The sequence below is a fragment of the Lampetra planeri genome, chromosome 40, assembly GCF_965212315.1.
Source record: "Lampetra planeri chromosome 40, kcLamPlan1.2.h2, whole genome shotgun sequence".
Lineage (NCBI taxonomy): Eukaryota > Metazoa > Chordata > Hyperoartia > Petromyzontiformes > Petromyzontidae > Lampetra > Lampetra planeri.
Genome location: NC_136146.1, coordinates 8222577 through 8238791, shown reverse-complemented (window position 1 = coordinate 8238791; position 16215 = coordinate 8222577). Strand labels below are relative to the sequence as shown.

The 16215-nt window shown below is 50.7% G+C and overlaps 1 protein-coding gene across 1 annotated transcript in view; it reads right to left on the bottom strand.

Annotated features, from left to right (window-relative positions):
• Positions 1-2324: 2324 nt before the first annotated feature.
• The window catches only part of LOC144731845 (protein-arginine deiminase type-2-like), a 43656-nt gene continuing 29765 nt past the window's right edge, over positions 2325-16215 (bottom strand). The window contains exons 13-16 of the mRNA XM_078613127.1: positions 7083-7188; positions 5037-5116; positions 2855-2980; positions 2325-2577 (exon numbers count right to left, since the gene is read on the bottom strand). Coding sequence (XP_078469253.1) covers positions 2338-2577; positions 2855-2980; positions 5037-5116; positions 7083-7188 — 552 coding nt within the window. The 3' untranslated portion in view covers positions 2325-2337. The remainder of the gene's footprint in view (positions 2578-2854; positions 2981-5036; positions 5117-7082; positions 7189-16215) is intronic.

Sequence of the window (16215 nt, the reverse complement as noted above, 5' to 3'; positions counted from 1 at the left end):
AATGAATTTTGAGCATTGTTAGAAAGTACACTTTATTGCGAAGAAAATGTCATCAACAATTCACTTGGCAATTTACACAAGACCTGAAATATCTTGGATTACAGAAGATTGACATCCCTTAGCCAAGAGCGATGCTGAAGCATGGGAAGGTAACTAGGAAACACAGAAACCATCGTGAAGCATGCACGGTAAAGCCACCGCCTCCGCTATAACCGCGCACGTGGCCGCATGACATTCTCGCCGAACCTTGTAAGCCACAGGCCTTGGGGGGCATGCATATGCGTGGATTAGCGCGCACGGTACGGACACCATAAACAGCGCACAATGACATGCTGATGGACAATCGACTTCGGTGGTACTGTACACCTGAGTATTTTTTTACACAGGGCACAACCACCTGATGAGACTCGAGGAAACGATAAAGAAACCAATGTTTTTTTATTTTACCAGGTAAGGCCCCGATTGAGCTGTGGTAGCTTTTTTAAGAAGCGACCTGGCCACAAATGATAGCTCAACGAAGTAGCTGATCGTCACGTGGGAATTTATAGCAGCCAAATACTCCTTAAGCGCATGTTGATTCTAAATGTGGAGGGAAAAACCCTAGGACCCGGAGAAAAATCCACGCACCCACGGGGAGAGAGAGATATTTCGAGGCGAACAAAGCCTCACCAGGGTTTTCTATGACGCATTGCTATTAAAGAGCCCAATAAATGATATATTGAAATGTGATTTTATTGTAGAGGGTAAACAAGCAACCTTTTGGTGACTTTATGTAAATATATATTTTGTTTGAATAAAAGTGTTTGAGGGATTTTGCGTTTCTCTTTGATGTGCATAACTATGCTGGGACTACATCCGACAAACCATTGAACTTACACATGCGTAGGTATGTACAACTTGATAACACTGTAATCAACAAAAAACTGACAGTGTGTATTGTAAGGGTGTTTATGAATTGTCTGAGGTTGCTTAATCTGTGGAACTGCCAGTGTCTCTGAGTTAGACGAGGCATAAATATTATTTGCCTGTAAGAGACCACTTTCTGTGCGTTGTTTACACTACGTTTTTTTATAGATGCTGTGTTTTTTATTCCTTAATATAATGCCATCGTGTTTTAGGCTCAGTTTACATTACAATTAATATGGCAGATTTAAAATCGTGTTTTTAATTAAAGATAATTTGTATATTGCGATTATAATTTGCTATCTATTTTTTTACTTCGCTTATTTGTTATTGTTTATTATTGATTTATTTTTACCGTCACTTGTTGCGTATGTCAGAGGAAGCGGTGGTGTTGTTTTTTGTTGATGAAACACGATTTGAGAGCTCATTGGCTCACAGAGTAATGCAAAATAAACTTAAACTTAATGGACAGCTGAGGAAAGCCAGTTTGGGTTCGGAAATATATATTTTTGCACGGACATCATTTGCCGTAGCAAGTGTAAAGCGTTCCAACCACCCCCCCCAAATCTACGCTCAATTCGTCTGGTCCAATTCACCTTATGTCACGTGACTTTTTGATAAATGTAACTCAACACAGTATCACTTAAAAATTGTACAAATTGGTTTCCATACTGTCATTGTGGATTATAGGTAAATAATAATAGGTCTGCATCACCACATTAGAATTACATCTTGGTTGATCTGCCTATAGGTTGTTTAATACTGTAGTGCGTTACCTCAAAATCCACTACGGCAACATTGCGAGTGCTTTTGCGCCATGTCGCTGGGTGATGGTGAAGGGACCCACCCCACAGTGTTCATGGAGACCTCTTGCCTACACGAGGCAATCCATACCATTGTATTGAGCAGGCTAAATGGGGCACAGGAGGGCCAGAGAAAGATGGGCTTCATTTTATTTACCCGAAACCATGTTGGCGCTCACCCACTTAAACAGTAAGCTGCTCATTAGTGAAACAGTCATATGTCCGTTTATTTTGTAGATTTTAAAAAATGCATGTTCATCAGGATTTCATTGTACACGTACGGTAGCTGGGGACCTCGTAAGCGACTGCTTGGACCTGTCCATGAATTGCAAGCTTCCCTTGTACCATGTTTGTTGTCTGTTCCCCTATACCTCCGATTAACACGGTCGGCTAACACACGTACACGTTCGGTTCTTCGGGAGCTCTCGTGAAACTGAAGAAGAAGCTTGCAAAAAACGTCGGAGACATCGCGCCCGACAACGCGCGGTGCAACCATAAAAAAAACACATCGAGAGAGGGCTACGAAGCACGATAAAAACGCGAAAACGCACGCAGCAGAACTCTCCGTCAGTAGAGCGGGGGCCCTCGCGGGCACCGTGCCGACCCCTTGGGCGCGTGGTGGCCGGGGGCCTCACAGGGGGCCCACGTCCCACCAATGCGTGGCGGCGAAATGCGCCCGGCGCGTGCTGGAGCCGCAGTGGACCTCGCCCTTCTTCACGTGGTGCGACAAGAGGTCGTCCACGAAGGAGCAGCGCAGGCCGAGGGGCTCGAGCAGCGAGCACACGCTGGTCTCGAGGGCGCACTGCTCGTCGATGATCGGACCAAACGGCTTGGGGATGGCCAGCTCCTTGTTCAGCACCACCATGTTCACCTGCGAGTCGTGACGCGCGCAAGAGGTGAATTTTATTTCACGTGTGTATGTTTAACTTCTTTAGCAGTGTATGTTGCCAACCGCGGTAATCAGATGAGTGTCTCGCAGTTTATAACGGTTTGTTAGAAACGTCTTTGCCGTGTTCACCTTTCCACAATAAAGAATACGACGTTTCGCCAATTCTGGCCGTCCCCTTATGATGCTAATTGTAATTATTGGCGAAACATTGTTTGCCGCGCAACATTGCAGCAGCAACGACGAGGGCGGCCACACGCACCACGTTGGGGAAGTAGGCCTCGGCCTTGCTCTTGTTGAGGAGGAAGAGCACGGGGAGGTCGATGATGTCCGCCTCCTCCAGGCCCAGCTCCCTCTTGAGCACGTCGCGGTTCCAGTCGATGCAGCGCTGCCACCACACACAGGACAGATAAACGGGGAGCCGGGGATCACGTCCCGTCAAGGCCGTGTGGCAGGTGCCTCCCCTACCCCGGAAAGCTGTTAACGGCGTTGTCTCCACCGCTGCGTACGTTCAGTGGTCCCTCGGTCGATGATTCCATCGATTAACAATCCGCCTCCCATAGGGTCCCATTTCTATCGAGATTTGAAGCTTTCATGACTGCAGGAATCTCTCTGGTTCTTTCGGTAAGGTCACTGTGGTTTTCCCACCTGATGATGATTGCTTGTGTTGCAATCGAAACGTCGTGATTTATTTGATACCTACGTGACTTTACCGAAAGAATCAGAGAGTATGGGTCCCATTTCTATTAACGATACATTTTCAATGAACCATACGGTTTTTACGATATCACACGGCCGCCCGTTTCGACCAATCGGAGCGGTCCCAAGTGGACTCAGCCAACCTCAGCTTCTCCATCAACCCCTTAAGCCACCATCCATCTTCTTAGCCAAAGGTAAGAAATTTTATTTTATGCTCTACTTATTACTTATCCATTTTTCTGTTAATATAAATGCTCTAATATGTTCCTATAACGTGTATTTATAAAAATTGCGTGTTTAAATATTATAACCTATGTTTTTAGGGTGAAAAAGATGAACTTATAGTCGTCTTGGAACAATTTAAGCCTTTAACGTGTATTTCCTATATTCGATTAATAATAATATCAAGTAACGATGGTTTTCGTGGACCCAGTTATCATCGTTGACCAAGGGAGCATCGTAAATCTGTCCAGCGCCTGGAAGGGCAATCGCTCGTGATGATAGTATAGTCGCTCCGGTGTTTGTCAGCAGGCATGGAACATTCATTGACTTAAATGGATTCTTTCTGGGCAGTCGCCGCTGATTGAACCGGGTCCTCAAGTGTCGTGAGTTGATGGTCTCTGCATTAAATAAAAATACCAAAAATCCCGTCACGTTAAAGTTGGTTCTGGAATTCATTCGGATAACATTTCAGCTCTGGGAATTCAAAATGTTGGTTTGGCTGTCATGCCATGAATATTAGTCTGTCACAGAGAAAAGTGCTGCCCCCTACTGTGTGAATCGGAGGTCACTTGCCGGGATTTTCAGAACTAGTTCCATGCTATTCACTTCCGTAGACACGAACGTTCGCACTGCTGTGCGAGAGCTCCTTTTCGGAACTTTATCTCGCGATTGAAAAATAGCTTTTTAGCTCGTCGGATTCCTCCAGTACAAATACATATTTTGATTCTGACGATGCCAAACGTGCAATCGGAATAAAATTGGGCAAATAGACCACAAATTAGAATTTTAAAAAAATCTGATTCTAACATTCACGAAGCGTGCATGCCAATTTTTTATCAGAATATCTATTTATCCTGGAGGAATCCGATGAGCTATAAAGCTCTTTTTCACAGATGTCCAGTAGGGGGGGGGGGTGAAACACGTTAAAACAACGAACATAAAACATGTTAATAGTGCAAAGTACAAGAAAGGTAAACAAATCACCCACATACAAATACAACTAAACCATCCCCATCCTACCAGGCAAAGCACACTGAAGTTCCTCCTATTCAAATAAACTAAAACTAAATTTTTTTTTTAATGTGACCAGGTAAGGCCCACTGAGCTATAATACTCTTATTCTTAAAGTCACAGGTTCAAAAAATAAATATTATTTAATATGTTTTTAATATTTATAATTTTTTGAACCTATCTACGTGAACCTATATACGTGATTTTACCGAACGACCCAAATAATATGAATTCCTGCAGTCACGAAAGCTTTAAGTCAAGATTTATTAAGCTCTTTTTCAGAAGCGACCTGGCTCAACAAAGTAGCCCCTCATTTGTATCAGCAAAATAATGATTACATGATTTATTATAATCGTTGAATTGTGCATCTAAAATTCGATTCCTTACAGGTTTATGAAAAAAAAAATTTGTTTGGAAAAAAATTGATGTGACCCTGCATGCGCGAGAACAGGCGAGATGTTTCGAATGAGACGTTGCAAACCGCTGCCGGGGTGGTGAGCGGGACACCTCACCTGCACGTAGGTGTTCTCCATCTTGAACTTTTCATCCACAAGGATCTCGCTGATCACAGCAGAGCCCTTGCTTTTCAACACTGAGGGAACAACAAACGCACACACAAAGAGGGCAGAGTCAGTCCTAGCTTATTCTTTCTCTCTCTCTCGGTTATTTGAGGATCTTCTCATTCACAAGCCCGACGTTCTTTCTGCACAAAATTATAAGTGTGTGTGTGGCGGGTGGTGGTGGTGTTATTGCCTGTCTCCGTTTGGCAGCCGTAACGCAGCGGTGGGGCATTCCACATTCATACGAAGGGGACGGTCTCTCCGTACGACGATCACTTTTAACGAGTCGAATTGACCCCCGCCCCCCCCCCCCCCCCGCGACCAGGGTTTGAACTCGCAACCTTCTGATTTTAAGTTTAGCGCTCTGCGAGAAATTAATTCGGCCAGCCGCAGACCAGTTGTCCCAAATAGACCCAAGTAGATGGTGGATATTGTAAAAATATACCCTTTCCCATTCCGATGACATACACGTGTACGTCGTCAGTTTTTATTTCAGTTTTTCTTCCAATTCCGTTCCGATGACGTACGATCTTGGGCACTGTGTACACGTACGTACACACACGTGTACATTTCGATGACGTACATGTACATCGTCTGAACGGAATTGGAAGAAAAACTAAAAATAACTTCATCGGTACGTCTTCAGGTCGGAAGACATACCGAGGCTCACACAAGGCCATGCAGGAGGGTGTGTGGCACAGTTTGGCGAAACCTTTCATAGAGTGCGGTCGTGTCACTACAGTTCTCTGCGGTGAGTAACAATGTACAGTAAAACCTTGGATTGCGAGCATAATTCGTTCTGGAAACGTGTTTGTAATCCAAAGCACTCGTATATCAAAGCACTCGTATATCAGTTGTGATCATGTGACGCTCGTTTATCAAATTCATATTTATTTAAAAAATTGCTCGTCTTGCAAAACACTCGCAGACCAAGTTACTCGCAATCCAAGGTTTTACTGTATTTACTACTATGCCTCTCTAAATAAATATAAACGCAGACCCGCTCGCGCATTCCGAGATTCAGCGGTGAACGGGATCCACCCTGCACCTTGCAAATGTCTCGGAACGGGAAAGGGTTAATACACCCGCAGTATTAATCCGGGCGTCGGCTGGGTTCGGACTATCAAGCTTTGCAACAAGCGGTGAATGCGCTACCACCAGGCCATGTCATCGCCATGGAGACATTGTCTGAATATTGTATTTATTGGGAAAGTTTCACTGTGTCTGAAAATTTTTTCAGGAGGTTCCTGCAATTGAACCTTATAGCGGGGACCCCGGGGTCCCGAATAAACGGATGTCAAAATGTAAATTAATTTATTTATTTTTGGCGACTCCGTCCCACCGCACACATAAACACCGTGACCCACCCGGCGTGGATCATTCAGTTGTCGTGTCGTCCAAGCGCAGCGACGAATGCGCACAAGAACAAAACTTTGAAACTTTGATTAGCGCATCGTGTAGACCTCGTCGAGAGGAATAGATTGCCGTGTCGTTTGCCTTCAACAGACATAAAATGATGTCACAACGCAGTTTATGCGAGAGTCGGGGGCTTATGGGACCCCGGGGTCCCTCCTTGAGGTTCAATTGGTACGTTTTATTAATTTCTGCACGAGTGCGTTGTTTGCGGATTAAACGCACATATATACGGTGGGAGAAGGCCTTCATCCAGTAGCGGGCTGGCAAAGGGCTGCTCGTCATTGCTCAATATTAAGAGTCCAATATCCTTAAACAGAAAAGAAAACAGGCCAACAATCCACTTTGCTCTACTGCCCAGCACTCTGCAGCTCGTATTCCTGCAGGTCAAGAGGAGTTTGTGCGTACCTTAAATTACTTTCGCACCGTACGTAGCCAACCGCTCTAATCGATCACTTCAAGAGAGACCTTAAACTTATTCGAAGGGACACGGCGTGACCAGACAGAAACGCGCATTGGCGATGCTATCAGCGTGATTTTACGTTTTCTTAGATGCCGATTTGCGCCACATCTCTGCTCGCTCACCCTCCGGGCGACTCTCGAAGAGGCGCCTCTGGCCGTGTCCCTGCTGGTGCAGCTCCTTGAGGAGACGGAGACACGCGTCGGGACTCGCGAGCAGCAGTCGGAAGCCCTGTGTGTCACACGGCGGCACCACAAGCACATCGCACACAACGACAATACAAACACGTAGAACACAACGACAATAAAAACACCACGCAAAGCACAACAAAATTCACGGTAACACAAACACATCGCACACGACGACGACAACAACAACAACACGTAGAACACAACGACAATAACAACATCACTCAAAGCACAACCCAATGCACGGTAACACAAACGCATCACACACAATGACAACACAAACGCATCGCACACAACGACAACAACAACACAAACACATCACACACAACGACAACAACAACACAAACGCATCACACACAATGACAACAACACAAACACATCGCATACAATGACAACAACACATTGCACACAATGACAACAAAACAAACACATCGCACACAACGACAACAACAACACACAGAGACAAACATCGTTAACAGCCCCGCCGTTGGGCAGGGACCTCTCCAGGAACATCTTCCACTCTTCACGATCTCTTTGCCACCTCCATGCAAATCTCATCTCATCCTGGGATTAAGGCGCGAGATAAATCTATAACAAGATCAAATCCTGCCTACTCATTTTGCTGGACCTTCCTGGACACGTTGTGAGGCTCAGGTTTTTCTGAATGCACATTTTTTATTCTCTAACTTAATAACTAACGGCGCCCTGTCAACAAGCTGCAGGATGGAGGCCTCCTCGCGGCGTGTCACTCATACAGCAGAACCCCTCTTCACGACCACCCCTGTTAGCGACCAATCGCTTAGCCACTGGCCTCCATAGAGCCCAATGTGTAGTGTATAGTGTAGTGTATAGTAGTTTAGTGTTTTGTATAGTAGTATAGTGTATAGTGGAGTGTATTGTAGTGTAGAGTAGAACCCCTCTTCACGACCACCCCTGTTAGCGACCAATCGCTTAGCCACTGGCCTCCATAGAGCCCAATGTGTAGTGTATAGTGTAGTGTATAGTAGTTTAGTGTATTGTATAGTAGTGTAGTGTATAGTGGAGTGTATTGTAGTGTAGAGTAGAACCCCTCTTCACGACCACCCCTTTTAGCGACAAATCGCTTAGCCACTGGCCTCCATAGAGCCCAATGTGTAGTGTATAGTGTAGTGTATAGTAGTTTAGTGTTTTGTATAGTAGTATAGTGTAGAGTAGAACCCCTATTCACGATCACCCCTGTTAGCGACCAATCGCTTAGCCACTGGCCTCCATAGAGCCCAATGTGTACTGTATAGTGTAGTGTATAGTAGTTTAGTGTTTTGTATAGTAGTGTAGTACCGTCGAATACAGGTCGACACCCGGGGTTGAGGCACACTGAGTTTTATTACAACAACCGTCGTGACATACACACTTGAGGGGGTATCGGCCCCCTCACCCGTCTTTCTGGGGACACCTCTCCCGGCTAACCCTAGCCTGCCTCAGAGTCCTCCTCTCGTGGACTAGGGGAGGCTATCTTGGCCCGACACTGGTCAGTCGGGCCCGGTACTCAGAGTCCAGACCAACCCTGGCTCTGGCTCTGGCACCACGCCACTGGCTCGAGCCTGCGCGGTCCTGACAAGGACGGCGTAGCAGGGGGAGACCAGGGCTCTATCTGGGACGTCTTCCGTCTTCTCTTCTTAGCTAACCCAACTCCCCCTAGCCCCCCGATACATTCCCCTTTTATACATCCCCCTCCCTGAGGGGTGGGGCCCCGGGGGATCGTAACGTCCGAAGCGCGGACGTCGTAGAGGGCACCTGCCCGTGCACTGACGTAGCCCCGCCCACTGTGCTAGTTTCCCGTTGGATCCCATACATATCAGCTCGACACATATTCCCTCCGTAAGACCCCTACATCACCCCCCCCTGTACAGCTCGCAGCCGTCCCGGCTGCAACATCGACAATAAAAGTTTATTCAGCCCTCGATACCCCAGCGTGTGCCTCATTTTTTTTTCAACAATAACGCAACGAGCAGAACAACAGGAAGAAAGAAAAAAAAATAATCCGACGAACCCCCCCCGCGAATAAATACGAAAACCGTAGGACGAGCGTATATACACGTATATCTTTACCTGGAGTCCCCCTCCAGCCCCCCCACAGACGACGCACAACACACACAACACACACAACACACACAACACAATAATCGTACAACGCAGCGCGGCACGTGCCGGGAACACAGCACGGACGCCCCACACCGTGAGCACAACATGCGAATGTACACCGGAAAGAGAAACCACAAAAGACTCAAAAAAAAAAAGAATAATTTTCTTCTCTCTTTTTTTTTCACAAGAGTCTGCGCATTTTTGCGCGCGTCCTCGCCGCCGGCCCGTCACACGGGACAGGCGCGGCCGGCAGGTCGTCGGCCGGCAGGTGTTCATCACAGAGCGAGTCTGTTGCCGACGTCGCAAGACCCTCAGCATCACCTGCGGGGGTCGTCGGGCGTGAGCCCGTCACTCCCGGTGCGCCTGGGGGTGGGACAGCCGGCAGCACGTTAGGCGGGAGCAACGGAGAAGACCCCTCTGAGTCGGACGCCCCCCCACATGCTTGGCCACGCGCGTGTGTAGTGGGATCTCGCACCGCAACGAAGGGTTTTAGCCTGGCAGGGTGTACAAACCACCGGCGCCTCCCCCATTGAATGCGCACGCACTGAGGTCTCAGGACCTCAACCACCTCGACGGGACCCCGCCACGGTCTCAGCAGTTTAGAGGAGGACGCGAGCGGTACCTGGGGACAGTGCAACCACGCCCTGTCCCCCGGCTTCCACTGTATTACATGCGCGCGACCCATTCTGAGGCGCTCATTAGCCCTCTGCCGCCTGGCAGAATTTTGCATGGCAGCATCCCGAGCCTCCGTTAATTTTTCCAGTTTGAATTTAACGTGTTCGGCCAATTGAGTTTTTCCTTGCGGCGTCGGGATCTGCAGTTGGGCCTGAACAGGTGGCTCCGGTTCGCGGCCATACATAAAGAAAAAGGGGGAAAATCCCGTCGCAGTATGGGGGGCCAACTGGTATGCTGACAGGACCCCCTGAATTTTCAAATCCCAATCCGTCTGTGAGTCAGAAACGTGCTGCGACAGCATCGACGTGATGGTACGATGCAACCGCTCGACCATCCCGTCGGTTTGTGGGTGATATGGAGAGGTGCGAATCTTTTTAGTGCCAAGGATGTCACAGACCTGTTTGAGCAATTTGCTTGAAAAATTTTTACCCTGGTCGGTCAGCAGCCTCTCGGGAGCACCTTTGTCAAGGACGTATCCCTGGACAAAGGCCTCCACGATGGCTGCCGCCGACTGGTTGGCCAGGGGCCAGGCCATAGGCCAGCGCGTGAAATATTCAACCCCGGTTAGCAAATACCTATTTCCCCTAGGGGTGGCGGGGAAGGGTCCTAGAATGTCCAGCGCGACGAGTTCGTTCACCCGGGAAACCCTGATAGATTGCAGGGGCGGGTTCGACTCCTTCGCTGGTGGTTTGCGCTGCGCACATCTAGGGCACGATGCTAACAGATCCCCGACATCCCTTGTCATGCCCGGCCAAAAGAAATCAAGTTGGAGCAAGGCCAGGGTCTTTTGGGTACCCAGGTGGAGGAGGCGCTCGTGAGCGGCCCACACCACCCTACCCCGTAACCCCGAAGGGACCACTAGCCGGTGGCGATGGGATTTCCCGTCCCAATGCATTAACAACCCACCGAGCATTTCCCATGCGTCGGCATCACCCCTCCCCCGCCCACGGTCCCTGACGCGGCGGCGCAACGCAAGGAGGGAAGTATCTTCCATTTGCAACCGGCCCCATTCCGTAGCAGGCAACCCCAACAGGGAATCAGAACCCTGTTGTGCGATAGAATTAGTCATTGATGCTGCGTCATCAGCAGCCGCCAAGACCGGGACAGGCAATTCAGCAGGATGCCTACACCGACCCGACCCCAGGAGGCATGCGCATTCGGGGGTGGTCGGCATGCGTGACAGGGCGTCCGCGTTGGTGTGGCGAACGCCCTTACGGTACGTGGTCTGAAAATCAAAATCCTGGAGAACCTCCAGCCATCGAGACAATTGTCCCGATGGTTGTTGGACTCGCAGGGCGTACTGTAGCGCTGCATGGTCTGTACGGACGGTGAAACACTGTCCGTACAGATACGGCCGGTACTGCTGGATGAAGTAGACAATTGCCAGCAGTTCCCGACGCGTGACACAATATCGTTGCTCCGCCGGAGACAACACTCGGCTACCGTACGCGACCACCCGTTCGACGCCCTCGACCACCTGGGACAGCACGCCCCCAATACCTGTGTTGCTCGCGTCAGTATCGAGCACAAAGGGTTTTGAGAAATCTGGATAAACCAGGGGAGGGGCATTAACCAGAGCGTCCCGAAGTGAGCGAAACGCAGCCTCCTCCTCCTGTCCCCAATGGAAACGGACCCCCTTTGACGTCAAAGCGTGCAGGGGTTTAGCAATGGTGGCAAAGTCCGCGACAAAACGTCGGTAGTATGACGCGAAACCCACAAAGCTCCTGACCTCTCCCACCGAGGTGGGAGTCGGCCAGGAGCTGACGCACTGCGTTTTGGCGGGATCGGTAGCAATACCCGAGCGCCCTACGATGTGGCCCAAATAACGTACCGATTCGCGCAACAAATGACACTTTTGGGGTTTAAATTTCAAATTAGCAGCCCGCATTTTGAGGAAAACGGCCCGCAACCTCTGGAGATGCTCGTCGAATGTTCTGCTAAAGACGATAACGTCGTCCAAATAGATTAAACACGAATCCCACTGCAATCCAGCCAAAACCAATTCCATCAATCGCTGGAAAGTCGCCGGCGCCGAGTGTAATCCCATCGGCAACCGGTTAAATTGGAAGAGACCATGTGGCGTACGGAAAGCGGTTTTAGGCTTAGATTCATCATCCAGAGGAAGCTGCCAGAATCCCGAAAGCAAATCCAATGTGGAGAAGAATCGCGCCCCCGCCAAGGCGTCGAGTGATTCATCAATACGGGGAAGCGGGTATGCATCAGCAACGGAAATTTTGTTGAGGCGGCGAAAATCGACGCAAAACCGCAACGATCCATCCTGTTTCTTTTCCAGAACGATCGGTGCTCCCCACGGGCTGGTAGAGGGAGAAATGATATCGGCGGCTAACATGTCATCAACAGCCGATTTGACATGGTCCTTCTCGGCGGGACTCAGCCGGAAGGGATTTTGGCGTATGGGCGCGCTGTCACCAGTATCAATATGGTGACGCAGCAATTGGGTGCAGCCCAGATCGAATTTGTTTTGACTAAACACATCGGCGAATTCGCGCAATAGTGTCCTAAGTTTTTGACGCTCTACATCCGACAGGTCCGTCGATCCCGCACAAAGCGCCTCAAGCCACCCTTCATCGGTGTCCGAATGTGGAGTCGGCAGAGTGGCAGCATGCACGTGATTTGCGACAGACTCCTCACAGGGCACCGGCGTTGCGTGAGCAAGCACGGTCCCCTGGGGAATTACCACGGCCTGCGACCCCACATTGAGGACCGCAATGAAGGGGTCCCCGTCCCCCCTTACAATGGTCTGAGCGGGAATCAAATGCGGCCCGCTAACCCCAGCCCTAGATGGGCCGAGCAGGACACCCTGGTCCCCAACACCCTTAGCGAAGGGCCTACGAAGCTTCAGGGGTACCAACATTTGTGCCCCTGGCGGCACGCGAACCGTCTGAACTACAAACGCGGGTACCGTCGCGAGCGCCGAACGATCCGTAGTAGGGGAAGGCAGAAACGCCATCCGCCGTCCCGACGGGAGTTCAATGCAACCCTGATTAATCATGATCCGAATCGGCATTTTGCCCAAGAAATCCGTCCCCAGCAGGCACGGAACCGCCAGCGAGGAGGACACAAAAATAGGGCCGGACAATTTAATATCACCGATCGAAATTTGCGCGCGAATCTGCCCCATGATACCCAGTGAGCCCCCGTTAGCAGCGTAGAATGGCACATTAACCGGTAGCAAGGGACGACTTTGGACAGGGAGAATGTTGTATATTAGTTCCGAAATGATGGTTGCCGACGCACCTGTATCGACGAGGATACGCACTTCGACCCCGTCAATATACCCTACTACGGCCGACGAGCCCGACGGCGCAGCTAGAACGCGATGGGCCAACACGGACCACTGGGCTGGTTCGAATTTGGTCCCCATAGTGGTTCGTGTTGGCCCCATGGTGTGCAATGTTGGCCCCCCGTTCGTTGCGGTGTGTACATGTGTAACGGGTGTGTGCTTTGGCCAAACATGTGGGGTGCCGCGACTCGCCGGGTCATGTCGGTGGAGCTTGGGAGGAGGAGGAGGAGGGCCGGCGTCCCGGCGAGGCGTCGTCCCCCGCTGTCGAGGGGAACGGCACCCCAAGGCGACGTGGCCCCGGACGCCGCAGTTATAGCAGAGCGGGAGCGCAGGTGGTGAAGACGGGCGGTCGGGGCGGGTCGGGCCATCCCGGTCCGCCCGCGCTCCCATCCGTTGCTGCTGTCGGAAGTCGGCGGCGTAGACCTCCTCCGTCGGTGAGGTGACGGCAGCCACCGTACGGCCGGCAGCTGCCCTGCTGGCCTTCCTTCGCTGCGACAGGAGGTTGGCGTGGAGGAGGCGCGCCGCTTGGAGGGAACCCATCTCCACGTCCTCCTGCGCGACGATGGCGACGTCCAGGTCGTCCGCCAGCAGAAGGATCTTCTCGGTGACCATGGCGTCGACGCCTTGGTCATCCATACGAGGGAAGGCCGTCTTTGCGAGCGCCAGGAGGCTGGTACGGTAGGCGAGGGGCGACTCCTTCGCACCCCGCTGGCGGTCGTAGAATCGCTGCCTACACTCGGCCGATGGTCCGTAAACCCCAGCCAGCAATTGCAGCGCCATCTGAAGAGTAGAGCGCTTGTCCCTCGATGCGGACGTAAGAGCGGCGAGGGCGTCGCCGTCAAGGAGCGCCGGTAGTGCGCAGAGGGCTTCGTCGTCTGACCACCCCGCCATCTCTTGATGCGCGAGGAAGCGCCGCTGAAATCCCCCCCAGTCGCCCTCCTCAGCCACGAACTCCTTCAGCGGGGGTAGTCTTTGGTGTAGTGCCGCGACCGCCGTGGAGGGCCGCACTTTGATGTCCCCGCGACTCGGCCGAGCGTCAGCACGAACGGCAGCTGTAATCGCCTGTCGCGCAGATAGTGACGCTCCGTCCGAAGGCGGTGACGCGGCAGCTCCAGCGGAGTCGATGTCGGACCCCAAGTTGAGGTTGGCCACGCCCTCGGCAGCTGCTGCGGCGATGGCGGGACTTTCAAAAGTGCCGTCGTTAGAAATGGCGGGAAGGTGCAACGGCCGTCGGCTGTCCTCGCCTCGCGGTGGTCCAGCAGCCCCCAGCCGAGTGATGGTCTCGAGTGTGGCGGCAGCAGCGTATAGCAGCTCCGCCAACCTCGCGTGCGCCAGCCGCAGCCCGTCGGACAGCGACTCCCCTTCCTCCCGATGGCCCGGTAAGGACGCATTCGGTCCCGGCTGCTCGTTGGCCCCCTCAGCCGTCTCTGGTACCGCACTTCCCGCGGTGTCCTCCGCCTCCTGCACCCCGGCCCGAGCTGTTCGGCGCGTGTCCATGTTCGTTGTTTACTTCTGACACCAGATGTAGTACCGTCGAATACAGGTCGACACCCGGGGTTGAGGCACACTGAGTTTTATTACAACAACCGTCGTGACATATACACTTGAGGGGGTATCGGCCCCCTCACCCGTCTTTCTGGGGACACCTCTCCCGGCTAACCCTAGCCTGCCTCAGAGTCCTCCTCTCGTGGACTAGGGGAGGCTATCTTGGCCCGACACTGGTCAGTCGGGCCCGGTACTCAGAGTCCAGACCAACCCTGGCTCTGGCTCTGGCACCACGCCACTGGCTCGAGCCTGCGCGGTCCTGACAAGGACGGCGTAGCAGGGGGAGACCAGGGCTCTATCTGGGACGTCTTCCGTCTTCTCTTCTTAGCTAACCCAACTCCCCCTAGCCCCCCGATACATTCCCCTTTTATACATCCCCCTCCCTGAGGGGTGGGGCCCCGGGGGATCGTAACGTCCGAAGCGCGGACGTCGTAGAGGGCACCTGCCCGTGCACTGACGTAGCCCCGCCCACTGTGCTAGTTTCCCGTTGGATCCCATACATATCAGCTCGACACATATTCCCTCCGTAAGACCCCTACAGTAGTATAGTGTATTGTAGTGTAGAGTAGAACACCTCTTCACGACCACCTCTGTTAGCGACCAATCGCTTAGCGACGGCCCTCCATAGAGCCCAATGTGTATTGTATAGTGTAGTGTATACTCGTGTATAGTAGTGTAGTGTATAGTGTAGTGTATAGTAGTATAGTGGAGTGTATTGTAGTGTAGAGTAGAACCCCTCTTCACGATCACCCCTGTTAATGACCAACCGCTTAGCGACCGGCTTCCATAGAGCCCAATGTGTAGTGTATAGTGTAGTGTATACTCGTGTATAGTAGTGTAGTGTATAGTGTATACTAGTGTATACTAGTGTATACTAGTATAGTGTAGTGTATACTAGTGTATACTAGTGTAGTGTATACTAGTGTATACTAGTATAGTGTAGTATATACTAGTGTGTATAGTGTAGTGTATACTAGTGTATAGTAGTGTAGTGTATAGTGTAGTGTATACTAGTGTATACTAGTGTAGTGTATACTGTAGTGTATAGTAGTGTAGTGTATACTAGTGTATAGTAGTGTAGTGCCTGCATAGAGCCCAATGTGTTTGCTTACCAACCTTTCCCCTGTTAATGACAGGCTCTTGTAGGTACAGTAAATATTAAGTAATGCATTTATTTACCACGTTTCTTTTAATATCACGTGGTTTATAATGTTTGTTAGTATCTTCATGTATTCATATCCATTGTTTTAATAACAGTAAAGTACTTTTTTGGGTGAAAATGTGTAACTTTTGATGCTAGCGGAACGAAATAAGCCTTTAACATGTATTTCCTTTGCTCTCTAACAACCAAATCACTTAATGACCGGTTTCATGGTGCCAATCACCGTCGTTAAGAGGAGGAGGTTCTACTGCAGTCCATGGTGC